The 25,034-nt window shown below is 45.1% G+C and overlaps 1 protein-coding gene across 2 annotated transcripts in view; it reads left to right on the top strand.

Annotated features, from left to right (window-relative positions):
- Nucleotides 1-25,034, top strand: part of DPYSL4 (dihydropyrimidinase like 4) — a 186,158-nt gene that overhangs the window by 139,667 nt on the left and 21,457 nt on the right. For both annotated transcript variants that reach the window (XM_085606201.1, XM_085606200.1), the window contains exon 13: nt 22,935-23,106. In XM_085606201.1, the coding sequence (XP_085462327.1) occupies nt 22,935-23,106 (172 nt within the window). The remainder of the gene's footprint in view (nt 1-22,934; nt 23,107-25,034) is intronic.

Here is a 25,034-nt window from a genome sequence, read left to right as displayed (position 1 = left end):
TCAGGCACAGGCGGGGGCAGACGGGCTTGACTTTGGCGTGCTGGTAATGATGCAGTAAGAAGTACTGGATTTATCTGAAAGAGTGAGGAATTTGGAGTACAGTGCAGAAGCATGGAGTAACTCACCCAATACAATAACATTTGCATTGATGGCCTGCCTGAAGAGATAGAAGGAAATCAATGGAGGAAAATGAAGAAGTTTGATGTCACACAAAAAGTCCCTCACAGTCAATTCTCAATGAGACAGACAGCAGCGACTATGTAGCAAGGAGACAAACCCCTTGAAAATGCAGGAGACACTGCAACTGATTCATCATGCACTGAAACGGACACTGAAAGCTCGGCACAAAAAAAAGAGATGCAAAGGGAGGAGTTGGGTAAAAGGGTGCTTACATGCATTAGAGCTGTTAATAGGGCGATAGTTTTATCTCCGCTTTTTGGCTTTAAAAGCCAAAAAAGCGGAGATAAAGCTCTTGTAAATATGCCCCAAGGTTTCTTGAAAACACAGGTTTAAATACCTAATAGCTTAATTCAGACATACATAACTCAGTGGAACACTAATAATATAACGTTTACGACAGCCACTTTCAACTGTCCTGAATGCTGAAAGAGAGACATGACGGGGTACTGAGAGGAGTTCACATCACAGTTATTGGGAGGGTAGGACTGTGTTGAAAGAGTCTATGTTTGCTTCAGCCATAGCATCACTCCAAAAGAATGTTTGACACAATGGCAAAACGCAGTCAATGCATAGGCGTGCTGCGAGAGCATGACTCTGCTTAGGAAGGAGAAGAGGGAAACACGCAGGAAGCCCATGATATATAAGGCAACATATTAAAAACCTGGTAGCAGATAAGGGAAATGATGACCAAGCCCCATTACATGATATGCTGTTTCAACCTAATACAATGAGTGTGTGACTGAAGACCATGAAGGCCAGGATGACCTACAGAATGACCTCAGAGAATGAAAGCTGGGGTATATACACTAACATGTACTCCCTATATGGAAGAAGAACACAGCGAGCTTGGCAAAAAGGTCCACGAGCCAAATAACTCTCCAATATAAACAGAGAATATTAAACCATGACCTAAATGGCCTTCCTATGATTGGTCGGTGCTGTGCTATAGCCCTTCCAGGCCTACATTACAGGGGAGAGGATAGGACCAACGTGAGCCAGTCTGAATCCTGATCATCGATCAGCGTTCAATAGCAGAAAGTAAAACCTAAGACTGTGAACTTAAACCCTAAAACATACACTTCAAAAGGAGTTCTAAGTAGGTATCAATTCTAGAAACAGAAATATCGTGGCTCCATGCATAATATGTATAGATATCCCTCCCTCGCATAAGGCTGAAACGATCTCTAAGCATTGAGATTAACGTGTGAGTCTTTGGGTGCTGAAACGAAACGTAATTATTTCATGCCAGGAATGAGACAGGCAGCTTGCAGGGTGAGCTGTTGATTTTTGGCCTGAATGGTCTGACCTAAGTGTGGAGTATTTTCTGCACACGCTGCCTCATTTCTTGGTCTCGATTTAACCCAATAACCTAAGTAAGCGTATACTGAATTGGCACTGAGCAAAACGTTTTACCCCAGATTACAGCACACTAACCACATCAGCCACGGATGGCGACCTGGCCGCTGCTTCTGTAGCCTTCCCACCAGACTCTGACCGATCATTCTGCATTAGATTCAAACATTAAATGGCTCCTCGCGTGTAATGCTCTCACGTGGAAAAAAACATTGCAAAAAACTGACGGATACGTTTTGAAGGGTACACAGCCCTCTCGGCTTCAATGTACCACACCAATCACATTGCATTTCTTACAAGTAGGAGCACGTTGTCAGTTACTTCATTCACTTCTTGTCCGTGTGTTGCCCTCAAAATACGCGTTTTCAATTATATAAGCAAAACTGCTGGCTATCAAGATGTCCAAAGTCCTCTGGCAAAAACAGTAACTGCCCATTAAAGGCAACAACACTCCCTGAGAGTTTACCTATTCATTTATTCAGGTAATCACATTCGACATCTCGCGTGCTTTGGGAATGGCATTCACTTAGAAGTTCTTTTTTATGCAAAAAAAACGAATTTTAAAAGATTTGATAGCACTTAAGTTATGCCTTTAACTAAAGAAGGTGAAGGTGTTGAGATGTAAATGCTTTGTAAATGTCACCTAAATTTGGCAAGTAAACACGATTTGCTGTACTCTCTAGATGGCCTGACCCCATGGCTCTCAGAAGCTCTATGGGCCTTATTTATGAGGCCTTGCGACAGTTTTGCGCTTCCGTTACGTCACTTTTTGTGACCCATTGGCGGCGTAAAACATGCCTCCCATTGCGCCCTATTTACAAAGTGACGCATCCAAGCAGATGCGTCACTTTGTAAACCCCTGCGCTACATTATACCTGCGTAAGGTATAATGTATGCAGGGTGGGCGTTCCCACGTATGTAAGCCTCGTAGAAGTGACGCAGTGAAATCTGCGAGATTTCACTGCACCACTTCTAGGGTGCAAATGCGTCAATATCTTACGCCTGCCTCACAGCAGGCGTAAGAGTGACACAAGCCCTTTCTCATGGGGCTTGCCCCCATGTGAAAGGACACATTGCTGGAGTTGCGTCACTTTTGTGTCACACTCCAGCAATGCGTCACTTTTGCACCTACAGATACGTCAGAAATACTGACGTATCTGTAACTCCTTGCGACATGATGCTTCATACAGTAAATATGACGCATCAATCATGTCGCAAAGAGGACGCACTGAGAAGTCACTTCTCATAAATGAGGCCCTTAAGATCTAGATTTTGTGCGAGGATCGCAATCAGCAGTATCGGCTTTGTAAAGGTTTAAACATTGTACAGGTATCTAGTCCTGTAAAAGCAATAGACCATTTTGAGAACGCACTTGTCTGATATGATTACATGTGCTCTAGTCTGTAATATGGACAAAAGGCAGGAAATACCTTTTAAGAGAAATCGTAAGTCTGAGGCAGAGCCAAAAACGGACTCCTCCCAGGGAAGGAGTAAGGGAGACACAAAGAGGAGAAATATATTTGTTTCTCCTCGTTTTTCCTCTTTCAGTGTTTGCTGCTTTCTGCAAATAATCATCCCCGCAATGCACCATGGTGCAAAGATACCTGCGTTGGCGCACAGCAGCCCATTGTACGCCGGCGCAGGGGAAAAGGAAAGGAATGCGTCGTATCTAATAGATACGGCACATTCCTGCCCTTTTCTTTTGCCCTATGGCAAAAACCCCATAAATGAGGCCCCTAGTGACAATCAGGAGTAATGCACACTATTACCACAGGTTATAGAAAGTGTACACCACCTAGTCGACATTCACATCGGGTTCCGGCATTGCATTTCGAGGATCGAGGGGTGTGCGGCCTACGTGAGCGGGGCCGCCGGCCTCACCTGTGGGAAGGCCGGTGAGCCGTGATACACCCGTGGGCGTGGAGAGACAGCCGGAGTCAAGGCTGTGACGGCGTCCAGAAAGGTAGAACTGCCTGGAGCGGAGACTGGGGGCCCTGGGATTGACGAAACCTGATTCCTGTGCTTTTGGGGGTCTCGAGCCACAGCGGGCCTGTGGACTTAGGATCCCTGGTTCTCCCTGGGATTCATTTACGTGCCTGGCCGCACTGGATTGCCCCCCCTGCTGTATACTACAGACCTACAGCGGTGGGTTGGTCAGACTGTAGCCTCCTGCTCACTACTGGGGCCCGGGTGCTCGTCGGCCAGCTACCTATCTCGGTGGCCTAATTGGACCGCGGTGGATGGCCTTGTGGCCCTGCTGGATGTGTCGCCTGGCCAGATTGGGAGATGACGTGTGGCCGGGAGTGTGCTGGGGGGGCCCCGGATGGGACCTGGAGTCATTGGTTTGAGCCGCACAGGACCCGAGATTTCTCCATTGTGGGTGGTGGGATAGTCCCACCCATTCTTCTGGAGGCCGCAGTTGAAGTGCCGAGCTTGGCTGTGTGCAGATGCCTGGCGGGTGAGGCTGACAAGGTGGGCCTCCATCCCCCCACCCTCCTGGATTCACTGGCAGAGACTCTAGAACTTCCTCCTGTGGGAGATCCTGGTTGTGGTTGGACAGCCGGCTCTGAGCTATCCCTTGCCTACGTGATTGAAGAGATCATAGTTTTGACTTGCACTTCTTCTGTCCCTCTGTGCTCGTGGGTGGGAGTGCCATCCAGGGGAGCCGCCCAGTTACTGCTCCCCCAGAAGAAGCGACGCAAGAGGACCTGGTCGTTTTTGGTCACCCCCCCAGAATATTTTGTGGCTACCTGGCAGATTCAAGTAGGCCAGGGGAAGTAAGTTGGCGCCCGCTAGGGGAGGTGGAGGCACCTTGCTCACGGAGGTGGCTGGACTAGGTTCAGTGCGGCTTGTGGTCGTTGTGGCCCCCCCGGCCGTTCCCCCCACTTTAGTGGCCGAGTGAGGGGAGAACTGAGTGCCTGCAGCCCATGCTGGACTGTACCTTGGAGGATTCACAGGGCTCTGGTACAGGAGTGCCGCGCCCCACCTATCCCCACAGCATGGCCAAGGACAAACCAACTGGAATAGCGTCCAAACAGAGCGCGATGGACAAGTTCACCTGGGCAGTATCCCAGGGGCCTGGCCAAGTTGATAATGATGCAGCTATGCCCAACAATGCAGCGTTACTAGCAGCGATTACGCAGTCCCGGGAAACTCTTGAAGCCAAGATTGGGGCCTTTGGCTCAGATGTCATGCTCCTTCGACAGGATCTCAGAAATGCCGTCAAGCGGATTTCAGAGACGGAATTCCAGATCTCCACTGTAGAGGACACGGTGACCGGTCTTCAAAAGAAAATATCCACCCTCGAAACACCTAGCGATGCGGGTGGAAGATGCGGAGGGACGTGCTCGCCGAAACAATCTCCATTTTTTTGGGTTCCCCGAGGGCTGTGAGGGAGGCAATGTTGAGGGCTTTCTGGCTAAATAGCTCCTGGACTGGCTCCCGCCTGACACAGTCTCTTCCTGCTTCATAATCGAGCGCGCACATCGGGCACTAATGCAAAAACCACCGCCTGGTGCACGTCTTCAACCGATTATTGCGCTACTTCTTAATTATAAAGCTTGAGATACTATACTATGACAGGCTCGATTAAAGGAGACTCTCACGTTTGCTTCTCAGCACATCATGATTTTGGTACAGCAGCGCAGGCAGTCGTTCGTCACCGCAAAGTCGCGTTTTCGCAGCCATAAGATCCAGTGCTCCCTGGTTTTTCCAGGTCGCCTTAGAGTGATTTACCAGTCTCAAACACCTTTCTTTGAAACACCTGAAGAGGTATTCCGCTGGACCGACGAGACTGTCAAACCCAAATCGCACACTCCTCCTAGATTTGACTCTGATTCTTCCTCCGGGGGCTGTGGGAGAGACTCTCTGGGGTCGGCTGAGAAGCAGCGCCACCGTTCACGCTCTAAGAAGCACTCCAAGACTCGCAGCAAATCTCGCTGGCGCCTAATGGAAGAACCTGCGGCATCCTGACTGGTGCCTCACTGTGACCTATCTACTATCTGAACTATCTTTGGGATTACGCTATTAATTGGGCTACCATGTTCATGTTTACCTCTGACATAAGACACGGATATGCGCAGGGGATTGTTACAAGGGATCCATTGGCTGCATGTCGCTGCCACCCCCTGTTGGGGGTCGGCCGCACTGCATGCCGTGATAGATACTTCTATGTTCATGAGGCAGTGGGGTGGAGGGAGGATGAGTGGGTGGTTTCTTGGGAAGTTTATGAAGTTTTCACCTTGGAGTAGTGCCTTTGTAATCAACATGCATGCGGTCTCAGACAGGTCGATAACGTCTATTGCTCATATCTCTTTGTGGGGCCACTATGCCAGATGCATTACGTTGTCTAGTGATGTCCGACGGCCGGGAAATCAGAATTGTTAGCTGGAATATTCGTGGTCTCCTAGACAAAATTAGGCGGGGGCAGTGCTGTGACAAGCAAAACGATATAGAGCAGACATTCTACTCCTACAGGAGATCCACTTATTGGGCACTAAGACACCGTGCTTGGTGCGCTTTGGACTTGCACAGACCTTCCATTCTGGGTTTATCAGGGGCTCCCGAGGCGTAGAGATCCTTGTTCATTGCAGTATTCCCTTTGTTCACAGTAAGTCATGGTCCGACCCCCAGGGTTCATATATAGTGGTTTCCGGAACGCTGTATGGGGAATCTGTTGTCTTTGGCAGCATATACGCATGTAACCTGATTGAACGATTGACAGCACTGTGGACTGAGATTCCGTCAGGATTGACGTTAGTGGGAGGGGACTGGAACGATGTATTATGCCCGGTATGGGACAGACGGCATAGTCGAGGGGGACCGTTGACGGTTCGAGATTCTAAATTGCTGCCCATAATTCAGGGGATGGGTTGGACAGACTCCTGGCGGGCATTGCACCCCACTGAACACGACTACACATACTTCTCTGGGGTGCAAGACTCATTTTGTCGCATTGATTATTTATTCATATCAGAAATTCATACCCATAGATTAAAGTACGCTGAGATACTACTGCGTGGCCTTTCGGATCACTCACCGGTGTCTGTACAGCTGATCTTGGGCCTGAAACACTTTTCATTTCGTTGGTGCCTCTCTCCTTGGCTCCTACAGGATATCGGCTGCATATTCACACATCTATTACTGACTACCTTTCATTTAATGCCGGGATGGTTTCATCCCCTATAACACTGTGGGAGGCTATGAAGCATACGCTTCGGCAGAAAGATATCGCCTTTTGCACTGCGAGATGTCAACAGCGCCGGGAGAAATTACTACAGGCCAAGGTCAGATTGATGGATCTGGAGCATAGTAGTAGGGTGTCAGGGGGGGCGATGCACCTAGACAGCTGCTTAGTGCCCAACAAATATATGCCAGTGAGCTATTGGATGAGACTCAACTGTACTGGCTCGCGATGCACAGCCGGATATACCAGTGGGACATGTCGAGTGCCCTGCTGCATCGCCTGTTTCAACAGTCGATGCGTCCCCAGGTCATCCCGACTATAGAGGACCCAGAGGGGGTGACTCTTTCAGATCCACTGCACATAGCTGCTAGCTTTGCCTCTTTCTTCGCCACCCTATATTCCCCCCGGGAAACCCTACCTGATGATCTCTCTCTGTAGACTCTCTCTGACACGGCACAGGAAGTCTTAGGTGCCCCGCTGTTGATTGAGGAGTTGCAAACAGCCTTAACAGACATGAATTCTGGTAGGGCACGCAGTCCTAATGGGTTCCCTTGCAAATTTCTCAAATATAATCAATCCCAGCTAACGGAGCCATACCTTGCTGCCCTCAATGCAGCAGCTGAGGACTGCAGCCTCCCGCAAGACTTGGGACATGCCGAAATAGAAGTTTTCCTCAAACCGGGCTGACCACCGGAACTTCATTCGTCCTATCGTTCGATCTCGCTCCTCAACGTTGAGGCTAAGCTCTTGCCCAAAGTGATCGCAAATCACCTAGTCCCGTACATTTCAGATCTTATCCATCCTGATGGGGAGAGAATGTGGCCTAACGGCTAGGGCGGTCTACCTCGGAGCTGGGGAACCGGGTATGAGTCTCGGCTGGGACGCTCAACATTCTGTGATTGTGGGTAAATCGCGTAATCTCCCCATGCCTAACAAAATGAATGCGTCTGTATGTAACGTAACTGCTGCTCATGTAAAGCGCTCTGATACCGCCGGCTCTAATTAGCGCTATATAAAACTCCACAAAAAAAATCAGGTGGGATTTATGCCCAGCCGTGCTACACGTCATAACATGCATAGAGCACATAATGCTATTGTGGCTGTAGACAAACTAGAGGAGCATGCGGCACTACTCCTTGCTGAAATGGATAAGGCCTTCGATTTGCTCAGCTGCGTCTGCCTCTTCGCTTTGCTTAGTCGCTTAAACATTGGCCCCCACCTGCTAACCTTCATACGTCTCCTATATACTGACATCTCGGCGTCCGTCAGGGTCGCGGACTCCACTTCGGGCTACTTTGCTATAGGGTGGGGTACTCGCCAGGGCTGCCCCTCTCCCCATACTTGTTCGTCTTGGCAATGTAGCCATTGGCAGCGTGGGTGAGGATTGATGCCCAGATCCGCAGCTTTGAGTGGTCGCGAGAGGTCTCCGACTGCATCGTGTTATACGCAGATGATGTTTCGTTCTTCCTCACCCGACCTGATAGGACCGGCCCGCACCTTCTCAGGATTATGCAGATATTCAAGGAGAGATCTGGTTTATACATGAACAAGAGTAAATCGTATTTGTGGCCCCTGCGTGGAGGAGATCAGCTGGGTACATGGTCTCGAGAGGTAACCGTAATTCCTGATGGTTTTAAATATTTGGGGGTGTTTCTGTCCTCATCTCAATCTAGTTCATGGGACAGAAACTTGGCCCCGCTGTGCGCTCAGACAGGAGATCAAGTCCACCTGTGGCCTCACCTCCTCTTTCCCTGCTTGGCAGATCTGCCATATTTAAAATGGTATCCTTGCACCACCTACTTTACCAGCTTCAAAATCACCCCTATCCTATACGGCCGACCTTGTCCCGGCAACTTAACGCAGTCCTTGCTTGTTTCCTTTGGGGGAGAGGAGCGGTGCGTGTGGCATTGAGGCCTTGTTTCCAATCCACCTATTGTGGAGGCATTGCCATCCCAGATGTTCAGGCCTATCATGCGGCCTCTCACATACTGGTCCTCAACGAATGGTGGTACGAAGACTGGAGAGACCAAGCGTATGCAGTACAGCGCAGGGAGATGGGGGCCATGTCGCTACACAGGTCTTGTATTCTGGCCCGCTGCTAAATGTGCTGCCACCGGTGACCAAGAGGGTCTTGGTGGTATGGATACAAGCGCTGCGCACAATGGGTTGGTGGGGTAAACTGACGAAGGAAACCCCCCTGTGGAGCAATGGTCAGCTACCACAATTGATGCAGTTGTCTGGGTTTCGGAGCTGGGAGGCCATTGGAATAGACACAGTGGGCGCAGTTATGCATGGAGGGAGCATGAAGTATTTTCAGGAACTTCGGACAGAATAAAATATGCCCCACACACAATTTTATAGGTACCTACAATTGCGGCATGCCCTTTCCCCATATGTGGCGCAACAAGATAATCTACCTTATGTCAACTCTATTGAGACCAAGGTCTTTATGGGAGACCTGGGGGACCATAAAATAACCAAAATGTATTGTACGCTCATAAATAATACCCCCACTACACTGCATAAAACACGGGAGGCCTGGCAGCTGGACCTGGGTCCCCTTGACAAGGATGACTGGGTGGAGGCGCTCAAATCCCCACGTGGCGCGGCGATCGCCACCCGCTTGCGTCTGATTCAATTCAAATACCTGCATTGGGTTTATTTGACCAGGTATAGGTTGTGGTGGGCGGGGCTAATCACGTCCCCTCAGTGCCTGCGCTGTGGGGTAGCTGAGGGTCCTTTTTTCACACAATATGGCCGTATGCATCACTGGAGTGGTTTCGGAGAGGGGTGGCTGCGTGCCCCTCTGGGTCCTGGGATGGGATATTCAACTTTCGCCTCGATTGTTTATGCTTCATATAGCTGAGGGATTGGGTGGCAATAGATATAAGCGCCACTTGCTAGTTCAAGGACTTACACTGTCTAAGCGTGATGTCGCTAGGGTTTGGAAGAGTGAGTCTCCGCCATCGGTTGTAACATGGAAGAACGGCCTTGACTTTTGCATGGGCCTTGAGATTCTGGTCTTTGCAGCGAGAGGGTGCCCCCAGAAACACTATAAAATATGGTAGAGGTGGGCGGAATACAGGGGATTAGATTTAGAGCCTACCCCCCATGCTTCTGCTGTTGAAGAGTAGTTGGGATGACTGTGGTGTGCTGCGATATAGACGTAGACCCTACTTGCATGTATACCGAATTGATTTGATCTGCATGTCCTAGATCACTGGGTGCATCCAGTAATATTGTTAAGGCACTATCGTAGCGGCTTGCAGGGAACAGGGGTGGAGAGGCAGGTGGGGGTCGCAAGGGGCTCGAATTACAAAATAAAAAACAAACACTTGCCTTCTCGCCGCGTCTTGAGTTGTCTCTTCTCCGTGTCCCTCGAGGTGATATTGTCTCTCTGTCGGAAGAACACAGGCTCCCTCCCCTACGCCAATCAAAATGCTGCATTGTGATTGGTCTGAGCACCTTGGCTCAGCGCTCATACAAGTAATGGGAGGGTTTGCATGTGCCACACCAGGCTATTTACTGCAGCCTGGTGGGGAACATGCAAAGTGTGCAGGACTGCTTGGCTGGCACAAGAGGGCTGGCCAAGCAGTCCTGAACACTTTAGAGTGAGGCAACCACTCCTCCTCCCGGACGTCACAGGAGTCTCAGCCCCACCCAACCTGGCCAAAAAGTAATAACAGAAATAACTTCTGTTATTATCATTTTTTTTTTACACTACTCCACTGAGAATTGATCCTCATGAAAACAAAACATATCTTAGTAAAATCAGTCTTTGAGAAACACAACCTTCCATACAAAGGGATGGCCAATTACTTAATCAGAATTCTTAAATTGGGCCTGAGTTAACTTTGGCACAGTTTGCAAACTGTGAGGCTGTTGCTGGAGTTCTTGCTGGATGTTCCCATGTAGCACCCAACCATTTTTGCATAAAGAGTAGAGGGCAACCCTGGCTCATGCTAAAATTACTTCCAGATTAGTCTACTGCATTTGTCTGACCGTGTGCCTTCATTAAGGCTGTAGAAACATAATAGTTCAGCTGCAGGAACAGTAGGCATCAGTCAAAGGACAGTTATATCAATCCAGCCTTCAATAAATTACATTGGTTCCCAGCTCCACCAAGAAATATTTTCAAATGTTGAAAATGCATCATAAACGCATCTGTCAGGGGTACAGACATTTATCTAAATGCACTTTCCTCAGTGTACAAATCAACAGAGAGCTTTGGTGAACATTTAAAGCTCTTTTATCCAAAACTAGATTTTTTATCCAGAAAACAGCAATCTGCCAAAGGATCTCATACAGGAACTGTATTGGGTGGCTCTTAGGAAGAAATTAAAGATACACTTGTTCGATCAATGATATCCTTAATTGAAGAGGGTGCCTGCCCCTTAACTGGTAGTGTCCCTAGTAGTGCTTGGATACCAGCTATTCAATTTGGCGCTCCACAAACCTAATTAAACTGCTTTAATTTGAAGTCACCGACCTCCATCTCAAGGACATAGAAGTGAAAAATGCATGCAGAAGGTGGGAATGTATTGGTGTCTTAGCAATTCCAAACATTTACCGTAGGCATTGGCCCTGACGCCAGGAAGGAGTGTTTCTTCATCATGACTTTTTCTAGGGTCTAGCAGGAGCATGGCTCTGTTTCCTGCAGGAACAGAGCCGTCAGACGCGGCAGCTGGGCACCTTCACCCCATGGCAATAAATAACAGAGTTGATTACTACCCAACGTACTACTAATTATATCAACACTTCAGGGGCGTTAAAGGTAGAGTAATTATACGAGATCTCGAACCTGTCACCTTAAGATTATTAAAATGGGCGTATCAGTCATTGAGACATCAAACCCAATCCTCATCATTGGTTATTAAGTACACAGTAGGGTTATACATGCCATGTTGCTAGGAGCAACACACCTCTAAAGTAGCAGAGAGCCAGAGTGCAGACATGTTATATATTAAACAGCCTGAAGTATTGCTGCAATGAGGGTGTTTGCGTCCTAGAGTAATTGGGAAAGCTAGATGTACACAACAGAGATGTCTGTGAGCTCAGTTTTAGTTTCTTATATATATTTTTTAATTTTTTTTTATTTTATCAAGTCAGATATGGTCAATACATGTAAGTTCAAATTTAAAACGTAGGGGAATCATCCCAATAATAAACATAAAACGTGATTGAAGATTCAGAGTTTGGTCTAGAGTATGGAAAAGAGAGTAACATAGAATAGTATACATTAATGTACAAGGAAACAAAACAGCATAATTACACCAGATATCGACTAATATATGATAAACATTAGTTTAATCATCGATCTACTTTAAAGGGTCCCAGTTAAAACTCACCCACGTTCGATCAAATTTTTTAAGGGATGAGAGAGCTCTAGATTTGGCCAATATCTGCAGAATAAAATCCCACCACTTGGCTGGCTTTGCACCGCAATCATGTTCCAACTTAACTCCCATCAAAATCTCTTTAGGTGATTGTTGGACTTCAAAGCCTAAGCCGGGTGAAATTAATTTGGTCACTCCATCCCAAAATTAGTTTAAAGTAGGATAAGAAGCGAACATTTGTACAGTATCTGCTGCTGACCAGCCACACTGAGGACATCTAGTCTTATCAGTGTCAATGTTCCTGCCTCATTTTGAACTTTTCTCTGGAGTTTAATACAATGAACAAATAGTAAGACTATAAACAAATAGTCTTAAATTGCTGTCATTTTAAATTAATAGAGTGTACCGACCAATCAACAATGTCGAGATCGCTCTGGATTTCAGAAGCGAGGATCTCAGAGGAGAGCAACCTGCTCCAAATACCCGCGAGTAGCATGCTATCCTCAATACTATACTGGCAGAAACCTTGATAGATTGTTCTGATCGAAGGCTACCTAAATTACTTATATGAATGCGATGTTAACTGCGTACCTTTCAAAATCGCTCGCAAAGTTTGAGCCTGAAAAAAAAATCCTGACCTGTATGTAAATAAAATGATGAGGGAGATCAAAAGAGGCCTGAAGCCCTGTGACTGAACAAAATCTGTCTAGTTTATAGGGTTGCCAGATGGTTTCAACCCCCAATCTTGCCCAGGCCTTGCCACCTGGGTAATGAAATACTTGTGGAAAGGCAGAGTTATCCCATAGTGCTGTTTCTTTCTTTTGCACAACTATGGAATATTTAACCCAAATTTCCTGCCATATATATATGATGTCCCTAACATCTTTAAATCAAACACGTTTGTGGAAATTGGGATCCCCCAATATATAGAAAAGAGCCTATATTCTGATCCTAATGCAAGCGATATCCGAAAGCTGATGTATCTGTTTCTGACAGGATTAGCAGATTGCGCAAATGACCAGCGAATGCTGCCCATAAATATAACTTTAAATTGGGGAGCAGTAGCTCCCCCTGCTTGTATGGGAGTTTCAAAAAACGAATAGCACATCTAGCCTGCCTATAACCTCATATTAAGCTACCAATAGCACCTTCCAGAACTTTAAAAAACAAATCTGGGACCTGCAATGAAAAAGCACAAAATAAGTACAAACATTTTGGCAGAATATTCATTTTAATGATGTTACAACGACCAATAATACAGATCAGGAGCCCGTCCAGAACCTTCATTTTGAAATAACTGAAAGTAACAGGTGTTCATAATTCACTTTAAAAATATCATTAACCCATCTGCTTAGGTTTATACCAAGATACACAGCCATTGTAGTTACCGCTGGTGTTGATAAATCTGGCTTAAAATTCAATAGCACCTGGGTTTTTACTACATTTAGCTTGTACCCTGAAAATTTTCCAAACCTATCAGCCTTATTAATGATATGACTCAGCTAGGGCAGAGGATTCGAGGAGAAGACAGCAACGTCGTCAGCATATGCAGTGAGTTTAAGTCACAGCCACCAAAAACCAAAGGCTGAATGCCTGCATTCATATGCAAAGATTGCAGGTACGGCTCCATATAAAAGGTGAATAAAAGAGGAGATAGCAGACATCCCTGCCGGGTGCCGCAAGAGATCTTAAATGGTAATGAGTGCTTCCCACTGTATACTAGCGTGGCACAAGGGGTCTTATATAATGACTGTACCAATTTGCTAAATCTATCCTATATGCCAAAAGCTCACAACATAGCCCACATACAGTCCCATATAACATGGTCAAATGCCTTCACAGCATTTATTAACACCATACCAGATTTTTCTGCAACATCAAATGCGCGATTGCCATACTGGTATGGCTTGTGGTGTCCCTGCTTGGTATAAAGCCATGCTGCTGTTGTGAAACTAAAGTTGGTAGAAGGGGAGTAAGTCAAGTAGCTAAAGTTTTTAGCAAATACCTTTGCAGTTGTATTAATCAAGGAAATGGGTCGGTAAGGACACATGTCCTTGGGTGGCTTTCCGTTCTTCAAAAACATGATAATGTTTGTCATGTCCCAGGTAGTTAGGACTCCCCCCCTTAATATAATTAGGTTGGATCACCCTTAACAATTCCAGAGGTATTATATCCCTAAACACCTTGTAAAACTCAAGTGGTATGGTATGATCTCTTGTAGCTTTGTCTGAGGGCAAGGCAGCAAGAGCAGCCACGATTTCACTAAACAGAAAAATCTCCCTAAAATGTAGATGCCTTACACTCCACTAAACAGGTTAATCTACAGCCCTGAATATTTTCCATCAGACCGGGCTGACTAATACCTTGAGATTGGCTATATAATACCTGATAAAAATATGAAAATTGCTCCATAAAAGCCTGAGGTTAGAATAAACTGTACCATCACTAACTTTAATACCTTGGTAAGTACATTTTGACTGCCTATCAGATATTTGATGGGCCAAGATTCAAACCACCCTTCCCACATACTCATATTGTAAAGCCTTATTCTTTGAATAGCTGGCAGCTGTCTTTTTTCTCAGCCCATGTCCAAGCAGGAACCGGTTTTCAATTAATTTAAAATATAAGGCCTGCTCATCCACACCTCCCTGCTCTATCACCTGAGCATGCACAATTTCCAGCTGAAGAATTGCCTGATGAATAAGTCTGGCATTTTCCAGTGCATCCTTGTTTTGTTTAAGGATAAACTGAAGTGTGATGCCCCGGATATATGACTTCTTTGCATCTAACACAACTGGTGGTATAGCCGTACCTGTATTGACTTAACAAACATTTTGTAAGCAGACCTGTCACATGCTTTCAGTAGTCACAGTTAGAAAAAATATGACGAGGAAACAAAACTGGGACTGTTCACTTCGAAGCACAGCAAATCTGAGTGATAATAAAACAGGATTATGGTCAAATATGATCTTAGGGCACACATCCATTTCTGCATCCTCAATCAGAGACCCCCTGGAAAAAGCCATGCCTATCCTAGAATAGTGTAGTAGGAGATAAGTAGAACCTCTAGCCTGGCTTAAAGGGGTGTAAAACTCTCCATATATCAGTCAACCCATGTATACATGTGAGTTCATGGATAGACATCCTAGTTTTAGACATGCGGAATAGCAGAACGATTAGTAGAATCAATGTCGCAATCCATCTCACAATTAAAATCATCCATCAATATTACTTCCCCAGACCAATCCAGTAATTCAAAAGAAAGCATATCCAATATCCCAGGCTCATCAACATTTCACCTGTAGACCACACAAATAACACATTTCTGACCATGTAGTACCAACTGAGCAATCCCCCATCTGCCCTTGCATCCGAGGCAGTTTTCAATACCATAGTCTGGAAACTCTTCGCAGACATTATAGCAACCCCCTGTATAGAATCAGATTGTGAAGTGCTAATAATTGTATTGTAGCCAAGCTTCCTAAGTGAAAGACAGTCCTTGTATGTCAAAGATAGTAGCTATGGTTTATACATTTGTATTTCCTCCCACATTAACTGTCATTTACTGGATGAATTTAGACCAGAGACTTTCCAACAAATGCATTTTATTCTAGCCATACACTAAGCAACTATGCCAAGAAACAATCTCATACTCCAGAACAAAATTCAAATATACCAAAAAAGGTAGAAAAATAACATAACAAGAACAATCTGACTTATTTCAGCACTCTTCCCACCCCACAATGCCATAGCACATATCCTCTCCATAAGCCAACATTGCAAAACCCAACAAGACCCACCCTCTACCCCACGCCAAACCTACCCCCCCCCCTCATTCTTGGAAAGCAATGATCCCAAACCGTGAGCTGTTGATGACTAAATTTTGAGAGGCATATACCTCTCCTTTGTGTCCACCTGTCCATGAACCAGCAACACAGATGCTGCCAGAACGAAAGAATGTAAGAGCTATGATATGATTCAGATAATGAGAGATACTGCAAACAGCTAGAATGTATAGCTTACATAAAAGAGAAAAATACAAAATAAAGGTAAAGAAGACAACGAAAATAAGAATCAATAAGCATACATCATAGCATTGTAACATCCTGAAACATCATTACAGCCCCAGTTCAGGAATGGCATAATCAGACCAGCTCTATATTGTCCTAAGCTAGGCTAATACTGTAGTATATAGATCTGTGATGAGGGCCCCTTCAGATGACTTAGAGTCCTGCTCTGAATATCACATCTGAATCCACCTATCCTTAATGATCTTAAGCCAGTTGGTTATTGCAAGATTGCCTGGGCCCCAGCAGCCTTAAGGGGGTCTATAAGTTGTTGCATCTTCCAGAGCCTATCTATAGTGGACTTGCAGAAAGCTGACTGGACTAAAATGGACATAGCATCAACCAGAACAGAAGTAGTTTGTCAATCCTTCAAAGAGATCACCTGCCTTAACAAGAAATTCCCCACATAGATTGGAATTGGACGAGGATGAGTTGAGCTGGCATTGGCTGTGTTATAGTTACAGTTGATAGGGAGGTAATGAGCACGCTACATTTGTTAATCCCAGTCCCATTCCATAAGATCAGGAAATGCTTCCCCAATCAGCTGAACAATGAACTGCCGGGTATCATGTCCTCTTTCCCTTCCGGTATTCAAAACACCCTACGGGTATTTCTTCTCTGACGGTTCTCCATGTCTTCAAATTTAGTTTGGACATTCTACAGTTGTCAATCGTGGTTCCTAATGGATTTAACGGTAGCTGTTCCAACTTCCTCAACATCAGCGAACCATTGTTGTAGCTCAGCCACATCAGTAGTAGAGATGTAACCTTACCAGATACTTCAAGCAATGATTGCTGCATTTTCACATTGTCTGCTCTAAATTGAGCATAGTGCAGTAGTGCCTCTGATTGCTGGGGCTGCAGCAACTATAGTATTGCCAGCAGAGATGGCTCCTGTGCATCTTTTTCCGTATTGATTTCCTTAGAGATCGATGGCGTATAATAGCGGGCACTACAAGAGGACTCAAAAGTGTTGCCGGAAGTTGGGCTGATTTCATGGTTTTTGGGTGTGGCGGGGGGCTGTTGTTCCATGAGTTTTTTGTCCTCTCATCATTGAGTGGACTGTAGCTGAGCGGGAAATTAAAGCTTTACCTCCCCTTTTGATGTGACCCAATTCTGCAGCAGATTGCCTTTAGCACCAAAGCTGCCTGCCTTGTTTGTCAGACACGAGGTTCCTGACTTGCTTGACTAAGAAAATCTGGAGGGCTCCATATGTTTATTTGTATTGCCCGGCCCTTCTGAGCATGCTGCCTGCCTCTCTTCCCATGAGTTGCCTCAGTACCAGAGTTTGGAGTGCCCTATGTTGCATCTAGGGTGTTATCAATAGTAGTGCTATCACTGGGATAATAAGAGACGTTGGCAGGGACAGGGAGAGGTATGGTCACGGGAAGTATTGGCAGGTTGAGGTTCGCTGTCTGCTGAAGAGACACAGCAGCAGACAACTCTGGAAGGTTACCATATACCCCCACTTACCCGCCCCGTCAAGCCCCCAGCCTCACCCTCCTGATCTCCCAGAATAATTTCCATAGTACTCAATGTGTTGAGGGAGGGTCGAAAGCTCTGGTTCTTGCTGGAAACAACTCTATGTTGTTTCCAAGGGCAGTCTGAACGAGGGAGTCAGTTGCACAAAAGGACTGGGAGTTGAAATTGTGTTGCACACCGAGTGTATCGGAAGACTCTACAACAATATTGCCTTTGAGTGTCAGACAAGCAGGAGTAAATCACCCCCTCCGGTTGAAGCTGCAGCCGCTAACATGCCTGTCAAAGAGAGCTCTTCACCAAAAGCAGGCGGCTCCTAGCTAGCAACATGAATGATATTGGTTGATGTGTCAGATTTAAGTACAATAAATATGGGATGACAGACATGGGAGGTAGGATGGTCCAGAGATGTTACCAGGGGGCTGCCCCATCATCCCTTGGCCTGATCTAGGTCAGTGTCTGCCACATGCACCTTAGCTGAATTACCAACCCCCACCTGCCGTGGAGCGTACTTGCCAGCTGCAGCACCATACTGCAGGAAGCAAGCCCCAAGTCACAGGGAAGAGAGTGCAGATACGAAACCTGCCGGGTAAAACGAAGAAGTGCTGGGACACCACGGAGACTCCAGGTGCAGAGTTGCCACATCGGTATCCAGCAGAAGAGGCCTCAGTTCGCACAGGTTCACACAGCAGGTGAAGATCAGCCTGCTCATTGCCACAAGGTGCTGTGGTTGGTGGTGATCAGAGGAGCACAGGGAAATTGCACTCTCAGCTGTAGGGGAACCTTCCCGTATCCTGCTTATATTAATATTCTGAAAAGATGTATGTTGGGTTTATATAGAAAGGTTTTTCCTTGTTTATGTATTGCTTATTATTTTCTTGGTTACTTTGGGTGCAACCATGCCAGCTAAAATTCCCCTTCTAAACTGTAGGGAGCTGTGTGTGGATAATTATATCTTACTTCATGGAACTGGGAGTTAGAGCTGAAAACAATTATGAAGGGAGTACATGAGCAAACAACTAGGGTCTGACACTTGAATTAGATGAATTAGATGTAAACAACTGAGTGTTGAAGGACACACAACCTTTGTATGCTTCATTAGAAACTATCAGACACGAAGGCATGGCTCATTATGAAGGACAGCTTTGAAGCATTCTTTTTTAAGATGTTATTTTTTCATGATGAGACACTGTGTGCACATTAGTTGGTTTCATCTGTGAATATCACATTTATAACTCTGACGGGCATATGTACGAGCCCCTAAAAGTGATGTTTCCGTGGCGACAGGGGCCTTGCTTTATGTACAAGGCAGCGTTAAGCCACTTAACATGGCTTAACGCTGCCTTGTACATAAGGCACCCTTTCAAGCTAACTTAGCGTGAAAGGGGCATGCAGTGGGTGTTGTGGTGGGCATTCCACCACAACACCCATTGTATTTGACGCTGCCCCCTATGTACAAAGATGGCGTACACAGGAGGCAGCGCCAAAATTAAGACCAGGAAAATCCTGGTCTTAAGTTGGCGAAACAAGGAAAAGTGAATTATTTCTCCTCGTTTTTTATTTTTCCATGTGCTGCCTTGTACAGCACACATGGGAAAAGCAAAATGCCACGGTTTGTTTATGTACAGGAAGGTGTCCCTTCCTGTACATGAACAAACATTTGTTTTTAAAATGCCATTTTGTAACTTCACAAGTTACAAAAGGGCATTTTAGGATTGTTTATGTGCAGGAAGTGACACCTTCCTACACATAACCAATCTTCCCCTGCACACAGACACCCTTGCACTCTGGTGCAAGGGTGCCTGCACTGGCGCTAAGTTGTTAAACTTGGTGCCATCGCAGGGGGAAACGCAAGGCAGCACCACATTCTTGTAAATATGGTGCAGCCTTGCGTTTCCGAAGTGGCGGAGCGTGTCGTTAAGCCAAGGAGGCTAACGACGCGCTCCACCACTTCATTGTACAAATGCCCCATACTGGCATATTTACAAAAAATGTCAGAGCGCAGAACTGTGCCAAATTTGGCAGTGCCGCGCTCTGACATTTTGAAAACGCAGGGATGTGCCATATTCACAAGAATACGGCGCACCCCTGTATTTCCCCTAGCGCTGGCGCAAAAAAGCTGCCTAGCGCCAAAGCAGGCCCCATTCCGCCATGTTGCTAGGGTGCCTGAGCTGCAGGGAATATTGTTTATGTGCAGGAAGGGTCACCTTCCTGCACATAAACAATCAATAATGGCGATTTGCGCTTTCTATGTGAGCTGCAGAATGTAGCACACATGGAAAGAGCTCAAAACGAGGAAAAAAATATATTTTCTCCTCTTATCACCATTCTAATGCCTGGCATTCCCTGGCGTTAGTTTTTGGGGCTGCCTCAGCCTTGTAAATCTGTGACAGTGTAAAAAACACAATGGGTGTTATGGTGAAACGCCCATAGCAAGACCTATTGCATGGCCGTTTGCCGCAGAGTACTGCGGCAGAAAGGGACTTATTTACAAGGTGTTGTTGAGCCATGCTAAGTGGCTTAGCGCCACCCTGTAAATATGGAAAGTGGCGCTACGTCACTGGAGTGTCAAAAAAAGTGATGCCCCTGACTCTGTTATCCTCCTTTCCATTATTTGTTGTTTTATTTTTTCAAAATAGCGCTGTCGTAGTCATCTCAACTGCCCACATTGGTTTTTCATTTTTTTCACTTCTGGTACAACCCCATTCTCCCGCTTTTATTCTGTGTCTTTTTCTGCTGATGTTCTGTAGCAAAAATAGATGTTTATGATTTTACTGCCACAATTGGTGCGCCACGAATGTAAAAAATTAAATATGAAATGGTCAGTTTTCTTTATTTTTTTCTTTTAACATTTTTATTAGGTACAAGACTTGCAGTAGCAACATTTGCGACACGACACATTAACATGACAATTTGTTCTTGATTATACATAATTTTCAACCGCAGGCAAACATTATATCGTATAGACATCGCAGGCCTGTTAGTGAATACATAGTATTCCAATTCAGTCATCATCGTGTGAGAATGATTCTGTAGCTGGTGGGGTACAGATGCCTCCCCTAAATGTATTCCATTTTCCCCACATCCGCTCCCATTTTTTGGGGCACCCTCTGTGAATATACGTAGCCTTTTCTGCTGCCATGGCCATGTCCATAGCCTTACACCATTCTCCTAATATTGGGGTAGTACGTGCCCCCCAGAGTCTGGCAATGTTTCGCTTTGCTATTACCATACCTAGTGTAGCCCAAGCTTGGGCCGAATGATTCAGGTCTGTTGCTTCCCAGACGTTTAGGAGACATCGTTTAGGGTCCGGTGGTACAGGAGCCTCACTAACCTGTGTGATTGTGCTCATAATTGTCGCCCAGTATGCTTTAATTGCTGGGCATTCCCATATTGTGTGATCAAAGGGGCCTATTTCACCACATTGTCGCAGGCAGAGTTGGTCGTTGGTCTTTCCTATCTTGCATAATGTCACTCTTGTGAAATAGGTCCTGTGGATCACTTTAAGTTGTATCAGGCGCAACCTAGAGGATACCGCCACCTCCCTTGGGGACTTAAACTCTTCCTGTCGTCTAAGTCACCTACATTTGCCTGCCATTTTTCCCATAGTAATTGTGTAGGGTCCAGCTGATTGTTGACGATTTTGCAGTACTTTAGGGATATGGCTTTCATATCTATGTATTCCGTGAGGAGTCTATCCTCCAATGGGGAGGCCTCCAGAAGGACAGTGTCAGGCGGGATGATCGCTTCTGGCGCATGTTTAACCTGCAGGTATCGGAACATCTCAGTGTGCGCCATCTCGTATTGGTCTTGCAGTTGAGGAAAGGTTCCCTGTTTTCCAAAGGTCACCCACGCGTGAAATTCCTATTGCGTGGTCAGTTTAATCAATCTGCATCTTTAATTTTTTTGTTTTTGGTAGATGAAGTAAATTTATGTTGCATACTGTCATAAAACCTTTATTAACCTCTTTTCACATGCTTCTATTGCACTATGCATAAATGGCAACTTGTTTTGTGATAAACGATTCCAGATTAGTGCCATGCAAACATTACAATATTCGTGTTTCACCCTTCGACATTTTGTGCAGAGGCTCGTGTGATACAACACAATTTAGCACTCGGTACGCATGCCTTTATATTGATAAGTAAATTGACACACTATTTTTTGTCACGTTGCATCACGTGAGCACCTGCAAAAGACTTAGCAAATGTAAGTCAGAGGTATGCTTCCATTTGATTTCATCTGACCACTCGATAACGGTAGATGTTGAAACAGAGAACTTTTTGCAGACAGCAGACTACTTTTCAATACCTCAGCCAACAAACTCTTGTCAGTTATAACACCATGGGGCATATTATCAACGGCCAGCGATAATTATCGCTGGCCGTTCATAGCGATAGAAAAATTATCGCCAGCTATCGCTGAATATTATCGCCATGATAACGCTATATTTACAACGCATAGCGCTATGGCGATAATATTTCAGCGATAGCGGTGTTTTCAATGGAACATCGCTGGTTTTCCAGCGATGTTCTATTGAAAACAGCGATAACATTGCTGATAGGACCCTGTGGTCCTATCAGCATAATCCATATCCCATTAAAAGTATGCCTTAGTCAGGAATTTAACAGGTGTTAAATTCCTGAGTTAAGGCTGAGGTAGCGCGATTTTTTTTATCGCTGCACCTCCTTGTTAATATCGCGAAGCTGCCTTCATGATATTAACATGTGTTGTTTTCACAGTCACGCCTCTTTTGCATCTCATTAGCGAGGCGAGGCTGTGAAAAAACGGGCTCTACATCAAGGAAACACGCCCTAGCGTGTCCTTGATGATATTGCGATATAATTATCGCCGCTTTTTGCCCCAAAACGGACGCTAAAGCGGCGATAATTATATCGCCAGCCCTTGCTAATATGCCCCCATGCAACTTAACTTTTATGGAATTTACATATCACAGCTTTACCGAAGAGCACCCTGAAACGGGCAATGACAAGGAGCATTAATGATATAAATGAAATACACCTTGGCAGAAACTTTTAACGACTTTTTCATAACATTTATCTACTAAAATTAGCTCACTCTAATTATAACGGATTGAGTTAAATACTATTTGTTCGATTTTGCTGCTTCACCTACATGTTCATATGCATTTTCCGGGCATTTAACATCAAGGGCATTCAAATATATTTTAGCCCTGATTTCAGCTTATTGTATCTGCTCAGAATGCTGCTTTTTTTAAAGCAGATAGGTAGTATTTCCAATATGAGTCACAGTTAACTGAACTGCATGATTGCAACTAAACTAAAATCCACTTGTTATTTTTTTACACTTAAAGCTTGCTGATGTGCGTGGTGTTCCACGAGGACTTTACGATGGGCCAGTTCATGACACCACTGTGACGGCGAACTCAGGGGCCGCCACACCTACCTCACGAATAGCACCGTGTCCAGGCAAAATAGCAACACAGCCTTGTCGTAACCTACATCGGTCTGGATTCAGTTTGTCTGGTAAGAAAAGTAAAAGTAATTAGGTATACATGTATCATGTATGTTGAAAGGTACTATAAACAAGAGCAATGAAACATATAATAGGTATTCCACAAGTTTCTTTAAAATACATTGACTCCATAGTTTCTGAAACTTTAGGGCCTGATTTAGAGTTTGGTATTTCCAATGGGGTGCCTTGTCCACCAAATACTCCATTCACCCGCCTCATTTAGAGATGTGTGGACCTTAAGATTTGAAATGACGGAGCTCTCAATTGCTCCTCCAATGGGAATCTTCCTTTGATGACCTGACAGAGTTGGGGCCGCTGAAGGAAAAACATTTCACCACCCATGCTGTTAGGGTGGATGATGTGATGTCTTTTTTTCTGTCCATCACCATCAGGAAAAACCTGCTGATAAGCGAAAGAAAAAAATAGTAAAACTCAGACAAAACTTTAAGGGTGTGGGAGCCATTAGTTGTTTTTCAGAAATAAAATCCCATTTTGGGAGGTTATTTCTGGGAAACAAAAAGGTGTGGTGAACAGCAATCACAACCGATGGTGGCAGTCTACCATTGTTTTTGTACAATAAAAGGAAACTCAGTGACAACGGTTTCTTTTAAAGTACGGAGGAGGCCGCTGGGCTGGCAGTCATCTCTAAATTTGGTGCATAGTAGATCAGTAGACCTTAGATCAGGCCCTTAGTCTCCTTCGCTTCATCTAAATGTGGCAGATTGTTCGCAAACTTGCAATCTACTGAATTTAAGGTTGATTCTTCTTTCACATCCAAAGATTTTGTTTTTGTGCGCATTTATGAGCATTTGCAGCTTGGGAACTACATGGAAAACATACGTGGCACTCAAATTGATCAGATCTGAGTTTGTGTGAATTCGTAAAAGTTTTATGTGCCTCTCACCTCCGATCTTTTCCTTAAATGGAAATGTCTGACAGGTAGACAGACGTTTTCTCTTGAGTAAGTGTCATTCTGATAATTCCAAATTCTAGAAATTTAGAATTTCCATTTTAGAAGAGGACATATGCATGTTTAAGTACAGATATAACAAATGTTGTGAATCAGGCTGATACCCAATCTACAAAACCAGATGAGAAATCAGCAACCTTTACACCACGTTAACCACATTACACCGGCCCTGAAGGCTCTGAACTGGCTGCCCTACGAGTCGAGACTACAACTAAAGATCGCCTGTATGACACATAAAGCCCTAAATAGCAACACCCCCAGCTATCTAGCGCAAAAGCTAGAGCGGTCGGGAGGTTGCAGACATACGTGAAGCGCAAGTTCACTACAACTAAAACCTCAATCCTTCCACAAAAAGAGAACTAGGTGCAGAGCTTTCTCAGGTATTGCACCGAAGATCTGGAACAACCTTCCACCAGACATACGCAGAATCTCCTCTTTTACCACCTTCAAAAAAGAAGCGAAATTGTTTCTAATGAACAAATTAACATCCTAAATATTTAACACTTTGTTGCCTATTTGCCACCGATTATATCCAAACACCAATGTCTACCTCTTTTGTATTACATGCGATTTCTGATTGTATGTATAACTTGTGAAAATTATGTACTGTAAAGCGCTCTGATACCCCCGTGGGTCATGTTCGCGCTATATAAAACTTTATAAATAAATAAATAAACTACATTTACAGACTGCTTAATAACATAGTGCCAGATGTACAAAGCTTTTTTCACCTTGCAAATTACCCGATTAAGACAGTTTGCGACCGGAAAAAAGCATCTTCAAATGTACAAAGCCCCATTTGCAAGTCGGTAACCTATTACCGACTCGCAAAATAGAGTTTGCGAGTCACTGTTAGGAAGGGGCAAGCCAAGGGTTTCCCTTCCTAATAGCAAGTCACAGGGGGATGTACAATTCTTTTGCAACCGGAATGCGGTCACAAAACAATCGCAGTTTACCACCTACTTCAAG

The sequence above is a fragment of the Triturus cristatus genome, chromosome 1_2 (genome assembly GCF_964204655.1).
Source record: "Triturus cristatus chromosome 1_2, aTriCri1.1, whole genome shotgun sequence".
NCBI classification, from domain to species: Eukaryota; Metazoa; Chordata; class Amphibia; order Caudata; family Salamandridae; genus Triturus; species Triturus cristatus.
Note: the sequence above shows the minus strand (reverse complement) of the source record. Positions and strands in the feature narration are given on the sequence as shown.